This window comes from Hydractinia symbiolongicarpus, chromosome 4, assembly GCF_029227915.1.
Source record: "Hydractinia symbiolongicarpus strain clone_291-10 chromosome 4, HSymV2.1, whole genome shotgun sequence".
NCBI classification, from domain to species: Eukaryota; Metazoa; Cnidaria; class Hydrozoa; order Anthoathecata; family Hydractiniidae; genus Hydractinia; species Hydractinia symbiolongicarpus.
In genome coordinates this window covers 1,014,742-1,029,253 of record NC_079878.1, presented here as the reverse complement: position 1 = coordinate 1,029,253, position 14,512 = coordinate 1,014,742, and the positions used below count along the sequence as shown (strand labels likewise).

The following is a 14,512-nucleotide window of genomic DNA, read 5'->3' as shown; positions in this document are numbered from 1 at the left end:
CTGTTATACTTTAGGGAAGAATCTGTTGTCATCTATTAATACAATAAAAGCATCATTTCTAGGCTGCATTCCATTATATGCATAAAGTTAAAATTCACTGATAGACATATAAGCGTGTATTATGTCACAACAAAACATATATGAGAAAAAAGTGGGATATTTTATATATGGTTAAAGTTGATGTCACTTCTTACTTTTAAGTATTAAGATAATTGCATTGTTAGATAGTTTATTTCCTCAATTTGGTAAAGCATATATTTTCAAGCCTGTGGTTAAATTAATTTCATGTCTTTTAATGAAATTTAAATAAACTACTTTATAGTAAATGCTATAGAGATAAATTAGCGAGCTTTTATAATCTTCATTTAACACAATCTTATCATTACTGATCTTGCATCAATCACCTAATTAAGAAGAAAGGTATTGTTCTGAGCTGTAGTGATGTAGGTTTACTTAGATAATCTTGGCTTATGAACAATTTCCACATTTGTGTTACGAGTGTGAATAAGAAAAAGTAGATTATTGATACAGGCTATAATGAAGAAAGTATTCTTGATATTAACACAGTATTGAGTATAGCAAATATACAAAACCACAGGGAGGTTACATTCACCACGTTTTGTAAAAAAATGGAACATGTGGTGCAATAAAATGATTAAGTTTACCATTTTGTAGATAAATTAACTCATTGACTCTCCACACTTTCACCTTGGAGTTTACATAAAGAGAAAGTTCATACCTGATATTTATTGTTGTGTTATGTAATCGAGATTTCACAAACTGGAATGCAATATATCTCACTGGATATTTTATTTAGAGTAAATTTATTTTTCCTGATGACTACGAGGTGTCTGATCATTGCAAGGATTTAATGTCGAAGTATGTTTTTTTTGATTTGCATCTTATCTTTTTTTGGGCAATTATTTCTTACGCAATTAGAGATAGAGTTGTTGGGGATCATTTTAGAATACATAGTTTTGTTGTTCAATTTTCATTAGCATTTTCGACAACAGAAAATATATTCTTGTTCTTTTGGTGTTGTTCTGAGTTATGTATTTTTTTAGTTGTAGGTTAGTTTAGAAAATTATATTTATACTTACTGTTCAGACTTGTGTGCGATTCTTCTATCCGATTGGGAAGAAATGGAATCCATGACTTCAAATCTCATCCATTCTTTGAGCACTTAGACTGGGAAAACATTTTTGACTGTAAGTTTTTTAGTGTTGTGTTGTGTTATTGTTATTATATTTAGTTATGGAAAAGTCCATTACTGTTTTTATTTCATGCTTATTAATACACGAAAGTTCAATTGTTTACATCCTAACATGTGTTTTTCGTAAAATCATGTTGTTCCAAATTTTTATTTTAGGCACTCCACCATATGTTCCAGAGTTAGATGGACCCACTGATGTCTCGAACTTTGACGTAGATGATCTTATGGAAGCCAAGTCACAAGTATGTCTTTATCATGACGTGATACTAAATGTATAATAATTCATTTTGACCACAAAAATGATTCTTGTTATTAAAAAGAAGTTTTGCTAAAAGTGTTTGACTAATTAGAATTGTATCATAGTGGCAACGTCACTGAAAAAATCACTTATTATCTCACCCATAATCATTTCATTTTGATGCTAAAGCATTGTCAGTCATATGCTCTATATTTTTAAGTTTGATGTTTTTTTTTTTTACATCGGTTGTTCATGTTTAAAATATTTTTGTAATGAAGAAATTTGTCTTCACTTATCATCGGCATTTTTTATTTTTTTTGAGAAAAAGAAACTTCTATTGTACTGAAAGCATGGATTTATAGCTTAAGCAGGCACCTAATGTGACCCCCACATGTAGTAAAGGATACTTAAAAAATCTGCATCAGTGTCTTGTTACATTTCACTGTTCAATTTTCAACTCTTTACATGTCCTATTTTGGGTAAAGCTCCTGTAGACAGAGTTTCAATTAAAAAATCTCAAGTTTGCAATTACAAAACCTTTTTTCTCTCCAAATAATTTTCTATTGTGGAAAGTCACAAATAATGATACAATGCTACTATAAAAACACGGCTGTTCTTAGACAATTTTCAGTTATTTCTTATTATACTTTCCTTTCTATTTGTTATGTTCATCATCCTTGCAACTAGGTGTAATTTTCTTGGACAACTAATTTTATTCTACACCAGGAAATTAATTCTATATAAATTGTTTTCCATTTTCATGTTACTTTGTAGGAATTTGCGCCTCCACCCACTCATCAAGCGTTTACTGGCCATCACCTCCCCTTCATAGGATTTACTTTCACAAAGGACAGGTAATGTTAAACTAAGCTTGTGTTTTAAATACTTAAAACTTATTGTTTTCACTATCACAATTCTCTAATAACTGTTGTATGTGATAATACTATCAAATTTTATTGTGTGAAATTATGTTGAGGTTTACCTAAAGTGATACTTAGGTTTTAATTTAAATATTACATCATTAACCTTAAATGTTAATGTAAGGCATACATGTTCCACATGGGAAATTAAAGAAAGGTCGATCCATGGTCTTGACATCTCAAGGGAAATTAATTTGTCATTACCTGGTGTACTATTAACCTGAAGCTACTGACTTTTTTAACATGGGTTTGTAAGAAAGTAGGTAATGATTTTAATATTTATCTTTTCAGTCCAATTGCAGACTCATCAGAATTTCCAATAATGAGAAAGGATGAAACAGATGGTGGTCCCAAAAAAGGTATATAGTTGTTTTGTTGTTTCTTTTTTTTATTGTTCTTATTTTATCATTCCATAGCTTCAGATTGTTTTAATGAAGAGACATAAAATATGTTTTAGAATCCAATGCAGATGTTGGTGTTTTAGAGAAGAAAATTATTACACTACGAAAGGAAAAATCAGAATTACAGAAGAAATTAGAAGGTTTGTATACTGTTTATTGTTTATTTATTTTTATTTTTTGTTATTGTTATTATGCTGCTGTAGACACATATAGCATCAAAGATGACACAGGTGATCAATCATATAAAAATAACCCTTGGGTAGGCTAACCCTATATAGATTTGTCCATTTGCCCATGCCTATTTTTCAATAAATTTATCTATAGCCATTAAAATCAGTCTTTTTTCTAGTCTAGAAGGTTTCCCCAGCTAATTTTTCTTTCTGTCACCATCTAGTTCTTAACAATTTCTTAACTTCTTTAATTTAGATAGCCTAAAACAAAAAACGAAAAATTCAATGAATGAAGGAAGCAAAACGGGTTCAGCTGAGCTTGTGGCAGCAAGAAAGAAAGTAACAGGTACAATAGTCCTTCATTATTGTGTGCTTTTGATGACTAGTTGTTAGCCTGTGGAGAAATCCACCAGAATTTGTCTGTCACTACTTGCAGCTACCATTTTGGCTCACAGGAATACGTATAGCAATCAGATCTAAATTTATTATTGGTTAATGCAACTTAATAATAATTTCTTTAACGTTCTCAAAACTTCATTTTAGATTTAGAACAATCAATGAGAGCGATAGAAAAGGCAAACCGTGACTTAGACATTGCGAAGAAGAACATTGAGAATCAAAGAGATGGTATGTATAGTATGGTTGTAAAAACTGTGCTTGCTAGATAAAAAATGAGAGCTTCACACTTTTACATTTTTATGCGATCCTACCAAAATTAATCTTTGGTTTTGTATTAGAACTAACTACAAAAGTCAAAGAACTAGAGCGAAGCAAAAGAAGCCTTACTCAAGATCGTGAGTATGCTGAAAAAGAAGTAAAGGAGTTGAAGGAAAAGCTTTCCAACACCCAAAAAGATTTCAGAGAAACTCAAGGTCAAAAAAAACTTGCAATGGAAGAGTTTAGTGACTTGAATGATAAGCTAGCTGAAGTACGATCTCAAAAAATGAAACTTTCCCGTCTGGTTCGAGAGAAGGAGGAGGAGATAGAGAATGTTATGAACAAACTAGATCAACATAGACAGGACTTACGTACATCAGAAAAAAAGAAACGGGAACTAATCACACAAGTTGAAGAACTACAAGCCGATGTACACAGGGAGTCCAAGTTGCGTGCAAAAGCAGATTTGTATTGTCAACAATTGGAAGAAGAAATTGATTCAGTTAAAAGTAAAAAATATTCTGGAGTCTCTGGAAAAGGACAGGATCAAGAAATATCTAAGTATAATTTGTTTCGTACCTATTTTATTCATTTTAATTATTTTTTATTTATTCATTTATTTATTTATTTTAGCATTATGTATAATGTGAAGCCCAGTGCTTAAAGTTTAATCCTTCTCTAAGCTGAAAAACCATCCCTCACTCTTGTCTCTAACTAACTGAATCTCCAGCAAGAAAATCGCTTTCTAAGAATTTACTGTTTATAACTACTTTACTATAGGCTAAAATCTGAAATTGAGAAAATGAAAACTGCACATGAAGACATGCTTAGTCAGGAAAAGAAGAAAACTTCTGTTGAAGTGAAGGTTCGTCTCTTGGTCTCTTTTTATACGTAGTATATATAGTATCAGGCGTCAGCACACAAGGAAAAAACGGTCACACTTTGCAAAGTTCCATGCGTGTTTCTGTAGCCAAAATTTTGTTAAAGAATGTTGTTATTTTTTTAACAAAATATATTATAAGTGCATGTTGCATGATGCGACAATGCAAAAAAAAATGATGATTTTTTTAACAAAATATATTATAAGTGCATGTTACATGATGCGACAATGCAAAAAAAAATGATGTTGAAAAGCAGAATGTTTTTGTAGACCTAAAAATCAGCGCGGAACAAGAAAGAAATCGCAAAAGTTTTCCCTAAGTTTCTCATACCCAGGCTACTATTTATCAAGTTGGTACTGTACTAATTACTGTACTACTAATTTAATCAATGAGGGTCTGGGAAAAGGGGTGTCCTAGTGCATTTAAAGCTTCTGTTTGAGATATAGAAAGCTCTGCCTGACATATAAGCAGGTATGAATTAAATTGACTCGGGTGATTGAATCCTCAACCTTCCACAATGGAGATGAATGCTCTACCACAAGGTCACCAGTCGGTAAATAAAAAAAAAATTCTACTGCAATTTTAGATGTTGAAGGAAAAAGTTGCCGAAACTGAACAAATGAATAGTTCATTAGAACAAGAGGTACATTCTCTTTGTTTTTAGCATAAAAAGTTGTCTATATTTGTAGACCTGTGTATTTTTTGATTATATTCATTTATATTTCTACTTTTAGATTAAAACTTTCAAAGAAAAATTGGATAGGAAAAGTAGAGATGTGTATGTCAATTTTTCCAGATTTTGATCTAAATTCATTTGATGCAACTCAAGTCAATTTTTTGAATTTACTTACTTACTAAATATATCTTCCCTTTTTTAACCTCTCACTAAAAAACATTTTATAAACTTCTGTTAATATTTGTTTATGTTGTTCTTAGTGCTGACCAAGAAAATGCTGTGTTTGCTGATTTTAAAAATGCTACTTTACGTAATAAAAATGAACTCCAGAAAGAAAATAATAAGCTGAGCGCTGAAATCGAAAAAGTATGTTTCTGGATATTTCCAACTTTAAGCCATAGAATGTAACATAAGTCTAAGCAGTCGGTTAATTGTCTTTCCAACAACTTTGTGATTCATAATGGTAGAACAGTTACGTAATTCTTTATATATTTTTAATGTTTTAGCTTACTGCACAATTGGAGAAAAGCAACGAAAATCAGAAAAGGTTGGATGATGAGATACGACAAGGAGCAGAAAAAAGAGAGACTGTCAGTCATTGGGAGGAACAAATAACTGAGATAATTCAGTGGTAAGTCTTTCCTTACAATACCTTAACGAGTTTAAAAAAATTAGTAGCAAGAACAAATCTAGTGGGAATTTAATGCTGACATATATGTTAACTCAAATTGCGATTAAAAAAAAACTTAATTTTAAAACCTTATTCTCTGTGCAACTTTTAGCATTTTTTCTGTATTTTTTTATTCTATGATCCATGATGCTTTTCACACAATGACTTAAACTCTAAGTGCCATGGACAAGACTGTTTACCTACTGTGAAATTTTGCATGTAGAAAAATATAAGCTGAAAAACTTGTTGCTTACTTCTTGTAGTTAATTTGTGTCTAAAGCTATCGTGACTTTACTTTATAAAGGGTGAGTGATGAAAAAGATGCAAGAGGGTATCTTCAGGCTCTTGCTACAAAGATGTCGGAAGAGTTAGAAGGTTTAAAAGTATCAGGTCTGGCTGGTGGTGCTGGAGCTGTAAGTGTACTGTTAAAGTTGACTACGATTAAGATAATTAGGGCTTGGTAGTCTTTACACAGAACGAAAATGATATTTACTGACAATAAACTGCAACGAAAAAGCTTTCTGTGTACATGAAATTTTCACATTTGGGTTGTGTGAGTCCTATTAACTTTTTACACATGTGTAATAGCTTTGTACGTATATATATATTATATATTCTGTGTTTTGTAAATTCTGTTTATGAGCATTTTTGAGTTTATTTCTCCTAAAATAATACACACATCTGGAAAGACTTTACTGTGGACTTAAAATAAAAAGTCTTCAGGCTCACTATCTGGGATAAATTTATTGGAACAAAGACAGTATTTTTTGTCATGTCGCAAACATGGCCAAAGGGGTCAAGTGTTTAATACTTTGCATCAGCAGGAAGCAAAATTAAATAGCCACTTTTACACACGCGTAGGCCAAGCAGACAGCGGACAGCGTCTAAAATTTAAAAGTGGCGTTTTCCTGCACAATAAAATAATCCCAGTGGGGGCCCATGAAGGTCCCCAAAATTTGGAAAAATTAGTCGTTCTGACATCAGCAACAATTAGCAGGTTTAACAGTATGGATTTACCAAAGATTCTTAGTCTGCTGTGAACTTTGACAAGTTCAAATTGTGGTACGCTAATATAGAAACATCATATGTAATCACTTGTGTAGGCGAACTTAAAAATGAACTGTCTTGTTTCATTACATTTTGTCGAAGATTGCATTATCTATATCTTTTGCTATATCTGTAAAATCGATTTTTATCTTGTTAGGGTAAAAACTGGCAAACCAGAAGATCACAACGACTTGATAAGCAGGAATTGTTATCACTGCAAGCCAATCTCAAAATGGAGATGCAAGCAAAACAACATCTTAATGATGAACTAGCCAAGCTTAAAAATCAATTTAACCAATCTGAAAGGTACAACAAACATTTGTTTTTAAATTGATGATAGTAAATAGCTCTAAAAAAATGAAAACATTTTGTTACATTTTGTTAAATACATACTTTTTAATTGGTTAACCAAGGAGCTGTTTACACGTACTGGAAGCTAAACCCTTGATAACGTAAAACTGTTTATGTTGAACATTCACTCCAGTAGTAAAACACGTGTAAACAACCTCTTCACTCAAACATGACAAAAGTGATGTAATGGTTTCCAACAACTAATCTAATTAAAATGAATACGAAAAAGAAGTCTGTCCTTAACCTTTGACTTACTTTCCCTTTTTAGACGCAACCAAGAAAGTGATAAACAGTTGAGCAAATTAAAAAGTGAAGTCATAAAGCTTCAGAAAGAGAATGAGAAACTGAAACTTGGAGGTGTGAATGAATGTCATTGTTTTTGTTACTAAATAAATAAATAAACTATTATTCTTTCTGGTGTTTTAGTTGATCACTCTAACCATATTTTCGTTTTTTCCCAGGTGGAGCTGGAGATTTCAGTTTCTCTTTTCTCAACTTTATGAATTCTGACATATCTTTAACAGAAAATCTTGATGAGGTATTTCTGTGCTTATGTATTGTTATTTTGGACAATATGAAATGTTTCGAAATGATGTATGTGGCGACACGTGTCCTGAAGAAAAGTTGTATTTGTTGGATTCTTTAGCTTAACAAAAAATTTACGTGTTTAATGTACATCAATGTCTACTGTTGAAAGATATTGGTAATAGAACATGCTTCACGTTTTTTCCAGGTGAAAGATGAGGAAACTAATATAGACATGCCACAAATGAACTCCCGTGCTGATAGTTACAGCATATCGGTATCATCCACGCCACGCACTACAAGTAATGCTGCACCCTCTGCTGCGGAGAGTGTAACTCCATCTGAGCGTGATCATCCAGTTGCAACACCAGCAGTGCAACTAGAGGTATGTTAAATTTATGGTGTGGTTTCTTTACACCATGCTAGTCTAAGTAACTTTTTTTTGCATATCTGTTGTGTTCGGCTGTTTGTACAGTGGCTGTTATATCAGCCTTTCTATTTCTGTAGAGTAATCACCGTTTAATGTCCAAAAACTTCCCAGCTCCTACAAAATGTCACAATTGCATGTCCATAATGATTGGTCACACCAGACAAGGAATGGTTTGCGAAGGTATTTTTATTTAGTTCAAACAGTAAGTTTAGCTCCTCATTAAGCAGGTTGTTATAGTGCCTATGTCGGGCAATGACTAATTCGTCCCAGCAGTTTTGTTTATATAACAAATTTTTAATTTTAACTTATTTAAATATACTATTTGTAGTTTGCAGCTATCACTGTCATATGCACTGTGTAAACGATGCACCAAAGTCATGTCCTGTTCCTCAACAGCTGTGTAAGTTTAGAAGCTGTGTTGTTTTTATCCTCGTGTGTTTTCCACATTGTTACCTATCGGTTGTTTTTTTAGTAACTAATCGACCACTTGGTATCGATCCAAAGAAGGGGACTGGAACAGCGCATGAAAGTTTCGTGAGGGTAAGATCACATATTAACATATTCAATCATGTTTTTTCTAACTAATGATATGAGCTTGAACGTTTTTAAGACTCGAAAAATATAGTGGTTAAAATATAAAGTAAATATCAAGTTAAAGTTGAGTCTTCGGTGACCAACACCTGAAAAGCTAGAAATCTCAGGCATTTTTTCTCTTTGTGATATATTTTAGATAAACTCAATTTATTAACTCTTTCAAATTTTACAATGGTTTTTAGAGATCTCTAACAGTTATATTGCTTATCGGCAAATTTGAGTTACCGATACCAAGGTCTTGCTATAAAATAAAAGTGCCAAAATAGAGATGATAAGCCTTAAAATTATGGAGAAAAATGTTTTTTAAACATCGCAGGGAGAGAATGCACTTAAATAATGTTAAATTTTCTACACAGATTCCTAAACCAGGCGGTGTAAAACGTGGTTGGATGCGTGCGTATGCTGTAGTGTGTGACTTCAAGGTTTTGTTGTATGAAACATCTGGAGAAAAGACACCTACAAATGAACTCATTGAAGTCATTGACATGAAGTAAAAGATTTTATAACCTTTTTAAGCATTGCAGAATATCTAGACGTGCCCTCACTTTTATTACTTGTTATTGGGCGGTCTAATGTTCTCGTATTAGGCGAAGTGTGTTTGTTATATTGTTTATACTGTCCTGCTTAACTAGGTCTAGCATTTTTGTTACTGTACTCTACCACATCTGTATTTATCTTGTTTTTTTTGTTTATATAATCATTGTCTCATATGTGTTTTTTTCTGCTTACTTAGAGACGAAGGCTTCTCTGTGTCCAGCGTGTTGTCATCTGATGTCATACACGCCAACAAACGTGATGTACCATCGATTTTTAAGGTAATCGACACAACTAAAAGTTTAAAATGTCGCAAACACACCGAGTTGATGTTACCTATAACCCGCCTAACTTTCTTTAAATTTGTCTAATCTTTGAGTATACTTATATCGTGTGTTATGTGTTCGCAAGTTCACGCAAAAAATCATTTTTTGTTTCTCTTAGATTTCAGTTTCTGGATTAGGACAGAACGCCAGTCCTTTTAATCAATTAGTTTTATGTTCGAATGAAAGCGAACGACATAAGTGGGTAGCAATGCTGCAGGAACTTGTACAACTGTTTAACAAAACACACGGGGCGGATCGAAAGGTGAGACGTCTTTGCAATATGGGGCTACATGGGGCCTTACAAAAAGGCGCGGTTAAGTACTCAAAACAAGAAGGCAATTAGCTGTTCACCAAAAAAAGGAAATTTTAGAATTCCTGAACTTTTCCACACAAATGGCCAGATGTTAAAAGGGCTAAAGTTTTTTTCGGCGTATGTTATGTTTTTACGTCCTGTTTAAAATCGTTTTTTATGTTTTCACGTTTAAAAACTATGCGACGAATTCTACGCTGTTTTAAAACAAGTTGCTGGTCATTCTCGCTGATGTGTAAATCATGTTTGTGTTTTAGAACGAAGTACAAGGTTTGGAAATATGCGATAACAGCATGCAGATAATACGCTCCGCAGCCAGTTCCGCCATCATTAATCCGGAAAAAGTTGTATTTGGCACAGACGATGGTTTGTATGCTTATGAGTTAACTAAAGAGATCATCTCTCGGATTGACGATGTGAAGAAAGTAATTCAAGTGGAGATGATTGCTGAGGAACAATTACTTATTGTATTAGGAGGTAAGTGTGTCCACAGATGAAATAAACAACTGCACCGCGTAACGTTTATTCTGAAGGCTATACAAGGTTTTTCACGGTGTCTATTTTTGTTTTAGGAAAGCAGAGACATATCAGACTTTACCCTTTATCGGTTGTCGAGGGACACGAAATAGAGCCGATTAAAATACCAGAATCTAAAGGTGAGTGTACTATTTAATAATAATCGTGAGCCTTTTTTCACGTTGAAAGTCAACCTGTATGTAAGTTAGGAAAGTAAATCAGTTGATTAATACTTCCCTAAATTTTATTTCTATCTTTCAGGTGCTCTGTCGTTTGCAACCGGTAGTATACGGAATGGAAGCTGCACATGCTTGTGTGTAGGACAAAAGAAGAGTGCAATGCTGTATGAGCTCAATCGTACCAAGAATAGATATAGAAAGATAAGAGTAAGACAAGTTCTGATTGCTTTAGTAAACTTTAAACCAAGCAAAAGAGTCATTCGAAAGAAAAAAGTTTTTTGCTTTGTTTCGCTTTTAGGATGTTCCATTCAACTTGACTTGCCAATGGCTTGGTATACTTCGAAGTAAATTAATCATCGGATATCCATCTGGTTTTGTGTGTGCGGATATTATAAAAGAAGGTCCAATGCAAAGTACGGTTGTATACTTCAATTAAAATATAAAATTTGAAAATTATACTCGTGTACGTAACACTTCACACTTTTTTGGTTACACACACTGAAAATGATTTTCATCCATTTTTATTACAGGATTAGTCAGCCCAGAAGACTCGTCGTTGAAATTTTTAGCAAGTATGAACATAGAAGCCTTACTTGTCGCAGATGTTGAACAAGACGAATATTTATTATGTTTTAGAGGTAAGGAAGCGAATGCTTGTTTGTTTTTTAAGCATGTGTTAATCTGTAGATAAAACACACATCTGGTATGGCGAATTCCTAATCCCGTCCGTATGAACATGATATGTAGTTCAATGTGCTTATAAGGAATGTTTGGTTTCTTTTTGTAAAAGGAAGCTAAAGTGATAGGTCAAACCGTATTATAAATATGGATGCTACAAAATCGGGCAGTTTTCTTCCCTATCACAAGTTTTATGCTGTTTATTTTTCGAATTGTGTTTGAAAAATACAACACCATTCCTTTTGCATTCAAATTTTTGTTTTTGTTTATAAAAATAAATCCAGCGGATATATACTAAATAAAGAAACACATCATGTAGCATGTATCAAAGGTTTTCCCTAAACTCAACTGGTTAGTTTTTCTTACTATTTAGATTTTGCTTTGTACGTCAACGAGTCAGGCGTACGAACGAGGTCGAAAGAAATCAGCTGGCCAACGCCTATAACCAGCTTAGGTATATTCCTTTTTATTTTTATGCCTAAACACAAAGATTACTAGGTATCAGCGTGTGGGTATTCCTTATTCTATTTGGAACTTTTCATGTCGGAACAACGAATGATAATTATTTCTGATAAAGCACTCTTACTTTTGGCCATATCTCCTTACGTTTGCACAGCGACGATGTAACTACCCTACTTTTGAATTCATAATAAGGACGGGTCTTAGTTGTATCTATTTCTCGTGAAGGTAACGCTAATTAACGCTTAAATTTTTGTTAAGTCCAAACTGGAACCATATAATTTTTAAAGTGTTAAAAAGTGAGAATTTATTTGTTTTTAAACCTTTGTCTTGTCTTTTTTCTGTAGCATTTAACAAGCCTTACATACAGGCGTATTCAGATCGTGGTATCGATTTGTTTGATACTGTATCAGGTTTGTGGCTGCAAACCCTACAAATACCCAAGGTAAATAATACTGTTCTGCTATCCATTATATCGTGCTGTTACACAGTATTGTTATATTAATACCTCAGAAACACCTTTATTAGGTTTGCGCACTGTTTTCGCGAAGGACAGCCCTCCTCCCCTTTCTTTTTGTTGAGAAGCGTGATAAAAATTACTTATCGTCAGATCCTACACGGACGAAGTGTTAAAACCAACATTTAAGATTTACTTTACTGTGCTTACTAGCAGGTTGCTTGAATACATGATCACTCTCCCACTTTATTGAACTCCCTGTTTTTTAACTTTACTATTTTTTAGGCACAACCCCTATCACGAAGTGGTGTATTAAATTTTGTAGCATTAGTTGATCAACAATCAGTTATTTATGTCAAGAGAACTGATAAGCCAGGTAAACACCGAAAATAATTTGTCGTATTGTTATTGTCGTTGTCGTATTGTTGCTGTCGTTGTCGTATTGTTGCTGTCGTTGTATTGATGCTGTCGTTGTCGTATTGTTGCTGTCGTTGTCGTATTGTCGTTGTTGTATTGTTGCTGTCGTTGTTGTATTGTTGCTGTCGTTGTTGTATTGTTGCTGTCGTTGTTGTATTGATGCTGTCGTTGTTGTATTGATGCTGTCGTTGTCGTATTGATGCTGTCGTTGTCGTATTGTTGCTGTCGTTGTCGTATTGATGCTGTCGTTGTCGTATTGTTGCTGTCGTTGTCGTATTGTCATTGTTGTATTGTTGCTGTCGTTGTTGTATTGTTGCTGTCGTTGTTGTATTGTTGCTGTCGTTGTTGTATTGTTGCTGTCGTTGTTGTATTGATGCTGTCGTTGTTGTATTGATGCTGTCGTTGTCGTATTGATGCTGTCGTTGTCGTATTGTTAATGTTCTTGTTGTGGTAATTTTTTTGTTGTTGTTGTCGTCATCTTTTTTGTTGTCGTTGTCGTATTCGTGTTGTTGTCGTTGTTGTATTTTTGTTGTTGTTGACGTATTTTTTCTTGTCGCCGTGATGTTGATATTGTTATTTGTCATGTCACTTTGTTGGTGTTGTTATTTGTCACGCACTACACACAAACGAACAAATTCGAAGAAGAAACTTTAGCAGATATTCCGGGTTTTTTTTCGTTTAGATGAACTTTCAGTGAAGTCAAATCAAGGCAAACGAGCAGTAGCTGCCATCTATCGTCTAAAACAGACCAAGAAACGTCTCTCCTTTAAAACAAGAGAAAGTTTGAAAGCAGAAGAAGCCGACCTAATGTCTAAGTTAATATCTGGACCTTCCAATTTTAGTCACGTGTCTCATATGGGACCAGGAGATGGGCTTCAAATATTGCAGGACATTCCAATAGTAAGTTAGCATCATGATGTCCACTTGTAGATTGTGTAATCCCGATTATGGGACGGGAAGCGACATGTTTTCATTGTTTTTTTTGGAAAGAAATGAAAAGGATTATCAAAGCACAAAAAATTGCAGAACCAATCAAATGAAAGTATTGTTACATCTACAATTTTACATTGGTCGTTTTTCTAACAGGTTGACGATAAACTTGCCATGTCGCACAGTCAGAAATTACGACTACGTCAGCAAGGAGGACGTCCAGTTAGTTCTTATCAGGCGTCACCGCCAGAAGAGTTGGCAGGGTAAGGTGTCATCTTTATTTTAAAACTTCTGTGACCTGTATGCTTCGAACCTTGCTTTATATTTGTCGCATCAACATAAAATCTATGCTGTGTGAGATTTTGAATTTTTTGAGCATACAATAGATTTTCATATTAATCAATAATGTCCAGTCAGCATTCATGTTGGTGAACTTTGGCGGTAAATTGCAGCGTTTGGTAAGTGGGTTAAATTTTTTTTTCTTGTTTTAGTATGAAACGTTCAAAATCGATGGAGCTTGATGGAAGTGAACCTGACTCACAGGTAGATTACGTGTATTAAACATTTTACACTTATGCTTAAAATTCATGTTATTTCCCTGTGATACCTTAAAGAACGAAATTTTTTTGCGACTTTTCAATGTTAGATTTCAATAGTAAAAGCACCCCCTTCTCTTTACTGTCATTCCAACTTGATAATGGAAAATTTCTTTATTCAAAATTTTTTGATTTCTCCGAGAACGCGAAAATATATTCCTGCAAAAATTTGAATTTTGGCAACTCGCGGAATTTAATTCTAGGAAAAAAATTATTTTTTAAATTCGCGAAAATAAATTCACTTTTCGGGATTAGTTACTATGCTATCCAACAGAATCAAGTTTTATGATGTCTTGCTTTCTCGCTGTTTGTTCTCGCGTTGTTTCTTAAATTTAGA

General features: G+C 33.6%; 1 protein-coding gene across 1 annotated transcript in view; it reads left to right on the top strand.

Annotated features, from left to right (window-relative positions):
- LOC130640768 (serine/threonine-protein kinase MRCK alpha-like) overlaps positions 1–14,512 on the top strand; it is a 29,391-nt gene that overhangs the window by 13,314 nt on the left and 1,565 nt on the right. The window contains exons 9-44 of the mRNA XM_057447311.1: positions 818–879; positions 1,108–1,208; positions 1,370–1,455; positions 2,226–2,305; positions 2,663–2,730; positions 2,829–2,912; positions 3,199–3,288; positions 3,486–3,569; positions 3,680–4,160; positions 4,380–4,464; positions 5,067–5,123; positions 5,215–5,258; positions 5,417–5,522; positions 5,663–5,787; positions 6,131–6,239; positions 7,031–7,179; positions 7,493–7,581; positions 7,686–7,762; positions 7,958–8,134; positions 8,257–8,359; positions 8,508–8,579; positions 8,652–8,719; positions 9,130–9,263; positions 9,507–9,588; positions 9,752–9,895; positions 10,201–10,420; positions 10,516–10,599; positions 10,721–10,845; positions 10,937–11,051; positions 11,169–11,276; positions 11,690–11,770; positions 12,123–12,220; positions 12,518–12,608; positions 13,332–13,549; positions 13,736–13,842; positions 14,071–14,122. Coding sequence (XP_057303294.1) covers positions 818–879; positions 1,108–1,208; positions 1,370–1,455; positions 2,226–2,305; positions 2,663–2,730; positions 2,829–2,912; positions 3,199–3,288; positions 3,486–3,569; positions 3,680–4,160; positions 4,380–4,464; positions 5,067–5,123; positions 5,215–5,258; positions 5,417–5,522; positions 5,663–5,787; positions 6,131–6,239; positions 7,031–7,179; positions 7,493–7,581; positions 7,686–7,762; positions 7,958–8,134; positions 8,257–8,359; positions 8,508–8,579; positions 8,652–8,719; positions 9,130–9,263; positions 9,507–9,588; positions 9,752–9,895; positions 10,201–10,420; positions 10,516–10,599; positions 10,721–10,845; positions 10,937–11,051; positions 11,169–11,276; positions 11,690–11,770; positions 12,123–12,220; positions 12,518–12,608; positions 13,332–13,549; positions 13,736–13,842; positions 14,071–14,122 — 4,056 coding nt within the window. The remainder of the gene's footprint in view (positions 1–817; positions 880–1,107; positions 1,209–1,369; positions 1,456–2,225; positions 2,306–2,662; positions 2,731–2,828; positions 2,913–3,198; positions 3,289–3,485; positions 3,570–3,679; positions 4,161–4,379; positions 4,465–5,066; positions 5,124–5,214; positions 5,259–5,416; positions 5,523–5,662; positions 5,788–6,130; positions 6,240–7,030; positions 7,180–7,492; positions 7,582–7,685; positions 7,763–7,957; positions 8,135–8,256; positions 8,360–8,507; positions 8,580–8,651; positions 8,720–9,129; positions 9,264–9,506; positions 9,589–9,751; positions 9,896–10,200; positions 10,421–10,515; positions 10,600–10,720; positions 10,846–10,936; positions 11,052–11,168; positions 11,277–11,689; positions 11,771–12,122; positions 12,221–12,517; positions 12,609–13,331; positions 13,550–13,735; positions 13,843–14,070; positions 14,123–14,512) is intronic.